General features: G+C 45.1%; 1 protein-coding gene across 1 annotated transcript in view; it reads left to right on the top strand.

The window, feature by feature from the left end:
• rcor3 (REST corepressor 3) overlaps nt 1–5,000 on the top strand; it is a 15,344-nt gene that overhangs the window by 278 nt on the left and 10,066 nt on the right. Inside the window, exons 1-3 of the mRNA XM_061064004.1 lie at nt 1–389; nt 476–532; nt 1,096–1,173. The exon at nt 1–389 is cut by the window's left edge and continues 278 nt beyond it. Of these exons, the coding sequence (XP_060919987.1) occupies nt 266–389; nt 476–532; nt 1,096–1,173 (259 nt within the window). The 5' untranslated portion in view covers nt 1–265. The remainder of the gene's footprint in view (nt 390–475; nt 533–1,095; nt 1,174–5,000) is intronic.

Genomic DNA, 5,000 nt, shown 5'->3' with positions numbered 1-5,000 from the left:
CCCTCCTGTGAGGCAGGAGGAATCTCCCTCTCTGCGATGATTTCAAAGGTTTCAATCCATCAACACTTTAAGGGAAGTTTGTCGTGGTTTTCTGTGACGTGTTGCTGCCTGCGGGCGCAGCTTTTATCGCGCAGGGATCGGAAAGAGGAGTGTTGCAGCGACATCTGCGGAGCTGTGAGCGAACTGCAGCTGAAAACAACCCCGCTCCTGCTGACATTTTACAGCCTGACACAGCGGCCCACACTCGGTGTGAAAGAGCGCGGAGATGCCGGGGATGATGGATAAAGGCTCGGAGTATTTGGGGAAGGGTCGCTCCAACGGAACCAAGAGTCCGTCCAACGCTTCTAACGGACACTTTTCAGACGAGAGCGGCAGCGACGACGAGCACGGTGAGGAGAGCCTCGAACAGCCGAGCTCGCTCGTTACTGGGACCGTTGAGTCTTTATTCACGTTGCTTTATTCTCATGTCTTCCAGATGTGGGGATGCGGGTCGGAGCGGATTATCAGGCCAACATCCCGGAGTTCGAGCCCGGTGAGGTTCCGCTGTTTGAGACAGAGAGACGGACGGTGGTAGCCTCGGTCACAGCTCGCTCCTCCTCTCACTGCAGGCTGTGATCGAGGCTATACCGACCTGTGAGCGGGGAGAGTGTGAACCCGCTGGTTTGATCTGTCATCGTGAAGAAGTGTTTTTATTTGAATTTAGGATTTAAATATTTAAATCATGTTCAAACTTTATTATGATCATCGACTCTTCATGAGCTGCACAATAACTCCTTAATATCATTTATTATAATAATGTTTCTCTCTGATGTTTATGATGCGTCACTTTAATTAATGACAGTAATCTGAAAGAAAACAACAAACTTCTAAATGAATTAGTTTTATATTTTTATTAACGAAGGCAACGTTTATGAAAAGTGAAAGAAACATTAAAGATGTAAACGAGGAAACTCGTTAAGGCTGTTAGGTCAGAGGTCGTGACGAGCAGCCGCTTGAAGGTTCTGATGGTGACCTTAACGAGTTTCCTCGTTAAAAACTCTCTGAGTGATTCACTAAAAGCTGTAAATAAATCTTTAAACTGATTCTCTCCCTCAGGTTCCACTAAATACTCGGACAAAGACAGTGGAGGGATGCTGGTCTGGTCTCCGTATCACAACATCATCGACTCAAAGTGTAAGTCCTCTATCAGGTCCTCAGACTACAGGTGACCCGCTTCCTTCCTGCTTGAAGTTTAATCAGGAGGGTTCACGTCGAGCAAGCGGGAGGAGGTGGTGACGCTTCTATCTTCTGATTGGCCCTTGACCCCACACACACACGAGCATCTCTACGCTCTTTGTTGACATGTGATTGTTTGTGCTGCTTGGGAAGTGTTGATAAACAGTGTAGGCAAAAACAGTCAGAGTGTAGTTTACCACTTCCACATCCTGGTTCTTCAGATCCTGAGACTCCTCCCCTCCTCCTGCCGTGAGGGCATATGAAAACAGGACCCGTCTGCCTGAAGCTCTCTGGAAACGTTCAGGAGGTCATGTTAGGAAATGTTCAGGAGGTCATGTCTGGAAATGTTCAGGAGGTCATGTTAGGAAATGTTCAGGAGGTCATGTTAGGAAATGTTCAGGAGGTCATGTTTGGAAATGTTCAGGAGGTCATGTTCAGGAGGTCATGTTTGGAAATGTTCAGGAGGTCATGTTCAGGAGGTCATGTTAGGAAATGTTCAGGAGGTCATGTTTGGAAATGTTCAGGAGGTCATGTTAGGAAATGTTCAGGAGGTCATGTTCAGGAGGTCATGTTTGGAAATGTTCAGGAGGTCATGTTAGGAAATGTTCAGGAGGTCATGTTTGGAAATGTTCAGGAGGTCATGTTTGGAAACGTTCAGGAGGTCATGTTAGGAAATGTTCGGGAGGTCATGTTTGGAAACGTTCAGGAGGTCATGTTTGGAAATTTTCAGGAGGTCATGTTAGGAAACGTTCAGGAGGTCATGTTTGGAAATGTTCAGGAGGTCATGTTTGGAAACGTTCAGGAGGTCATGTTAGGAAATGTTAAGGAGGTCATGTTCAGGAGGTCATGTTTGGAAATGTTCAGGAGGTCCTGTTTGGAAACGTTCAGGAGGTCATGTTTGGAAATGTTCAGGAGGTCATGTTAAGAAACGTTCAGGAGGTCATGTTTGGAAACGTTCAGGAGGTCATGTTAGGAAATGTTCGGAAGGTCATGTTTGGAAACGTTCAGGAGGTCATGTTAGGAAACGTTCAGGAGGTCATGTTAGGAAATGTTCAGGAGGTCATGTTAGGAAATGTTCAGGAGGTCATGTTTGGAAATGTTCAGGAGGTCATGTTCAGGAGGTCATGTTCAGGAGGTCATGTTTGGAAATGTTCAGGAGGTCATGTTTGGAAATGTTCAGGAGGTCATGTTTGGAAATGTTCAGGAGGTCATGTTCAGGAGGTCATGTTTGGAAATGTTCAGGAGGTCATGTTCAGGAGGTCATGTTTGGAAATGTTCAGGAGGTCATGTTCAGGAGGTCATGTTTGGAAATGTTCAGGAGGTCATGTTTGGAAATGTTCAGGAGGTCATGTTAGGAAATGTTCAGGAGGTCATGTTTGGAAATGTTCAGGAGGTCATGTTCAGGAGGTCATGTTAGGAAATGTTCAGGAGGTCATGTTTGGAAACGTTAAGGAGGTCATGTTAGGAAATGTTCAGGAGGTCATGTTTGGAAATGTTCAGGAGGTCATGTTCAGGAGGTCATGTTAGGAAATGTTCGGGAGGTCATGTTTGGAAACGTTCAGGAGGTCATGTTTGGAAATGTTCAGGAGGTCATGTTTGGAAACGTTCAGGAGGTCATGTTTGGAAATGTTCAGGAGGTCATGTTTGGAAACGTTCAGGAGGTCATGTTAGGAAATGTTCAGGAGGTCATGTTCAGGAGGTCATGTTAGGAAATCTTCAGGAGGTCATGTTCAGGAGGTCATGTTTGGAAATGTTCAGGAGGTCATGTTTGGAAACGTTCAGGAGGTCATGTTTGGAAATGTTCAGGAGGTCATGTTTGGAAACGTTCAGGAGGTCATGTTAGGAAATGTTCGGGAGGTCATGTTTGGAAACGTTCAGGAGGTCATATTTGGAAATGTTCAGGAGGTCATGTTAGGAAACGTTCAGGAGGTCATGTTTGGAAATGTTCAGGAGGTCATGTTTGGAAATGTTCAGGAGGTCATGTTCAGGAGGTCATGTTCAGGAGGTCATGTTTGGAAATGTTCAGGAGGTCATGTTTGGAAATGTTCAGGAGGTCATGTTTGGAAATGTTCAGGAGGTCATGTTCAGGAGGTCATGTTTGGAAATGTTCAGGAGGTCATGTTCAGGAGGTCATGTTCAGGAGGTCATGTTTGGAAATGTTCAGGAGGTCATGTTTGGAAATGTTCAGGAGGTCATGTTCAGGAGGTCATGTTTGGAAATGTTCAGGAGGTCATGTTCAGGAGGTCATGTTTGGAAATGTTCAGGAGGTCATGTTCAGGAGGTCATGTTCAGGAGGTCATGTTTGGAAACGTTCAGGAGGTCATGTTTGGAAATGTTCAGGAGGTCATGTTTGGAAACGTTCAGGAGGTCATGTTAGGAAATGTTCAGGAGGTCATGTTCAGGAGGTCATGTTTGGAAATGTTCAGGAGGTCCTGTTTGGAAACGTTCAGGAGGTCATGTTTGGAAATGTTCAGGAGGTCATGTTAGGAAACGTTCAGGAGGTCATGTTTGGAAACGTTCAGGAGGTCATGTTAGGAAATGTTCGGAAGGTCATGTTTGGAAACGTTCAGGAGGTCATGTTTGGAAACGTTCAGGAGGTCATGTTTGGAAATGTTCAGGAGGTCATGTTAGGAAATGTTCAGGAGGTCATGTTTGGAAATGTTCAGGAGGTCATGTTCAGGAGGTCATGTTCAGGAGGTCATGTTTGGAAATGTTCAGGAGGTCATGTTTGGAAATGTTCAGGAGGTCATGTTCAGGAGGTCATGTTTGGAAATGTTCAGGAGGTCATGTTCAGGAGGTCATGTTTGGAAATGTTCAGGAGGTCATGTTCAGGAGGTCATGTTCAGGAGGTCATGTTTGGAAACGTTCAGGAGGTCATGTTTGGAAATGTTCAGGAGGTCATGTTAGGAAACGTTCAGGAGGTCATGTTTGGAAATGTTCAGGAGGTCATGTTTGGAAACGTTCAGGAGGTCATGTTAGGAAATGTTCAGGAGGTCATGTTCAGGAGGTCATGTTTGGAAATGTTCAGGAGGTCCTGTTTGGAAACGTTCAGGAGGTCATGTTTGGAAATGTTCAGGAGGTCATGTTAGGAAACGTTCAGGAGGTCATGTTTGGAAACGTTCAGGAGGTCATGTTAGGAAATGTTCGGAAGGTCATGTTCAGGAGGTCATGTTTGGAAATGTTCAGGAGGTCATGTTTGGAAATGTTCAGGAGGTCATGTTCAGGAGGTCATGTTTGGAAATGTTCAGGAGGTCATGTTCAGGAGGTCATGTTTGGAAATGTTCAGGAGGTCATGTTCAGGAGGTCATGTTTGGAAATGTTCAGGAGGTCATGTTTGGAAATGTTCAGGAGGTCATGTTAGGAAATGTTCAGGAGGTCATGTTCAGGAGGTCATGTTTGGAAATGTTCAGGAGGTCATGTTTGGAAATGTTCAGGAGGTCATGTTTGGAAACGTTCAGGAGGTCATGTTAGGAAATGTTCGGGAGGTCATGTTTGGAAATGTTCAGGAGGTCATGTTTGGAAATGTTCAGGAGGTCATGTTCAGGAGGTCATGTTAGGAAATGTTCAGGAGGTCATGTTAGGAAATGTTCAGGAGGTCATGTTTGGAAATGTTCAGGAGGTCATGTTCAGGAGGTCATGTTCAGGAGGTCATGTTTGGAAATGTTCAGGAGGTCATGTTTGGAAATGTTCAGGAGGTCATGTTAGGAAATGTTCAGGAGGTCATGTTCAGGAGGTCATGTTTGGAAATGTTCAGGAGGTAATGTTCAGGAGGTCATGTTTGGAAA

Source organism: Labrus mixtus, chromosome 2, assembly GCF_963584025.1.
Source record: "Labrus mixtus chromosome 2, fLabMix1.1, whole genome shotgun sequence".
In the NCBI taxonomy this organism is placed as follows: Eukaryota; Metazoa; Chordata; class Actinopteri; order Labriformes; family Labridae; genus Labrus; species Labrus mixtus.
This window is presented reverse-complemented; position numbering and strand designations above follow the sequence as displayed.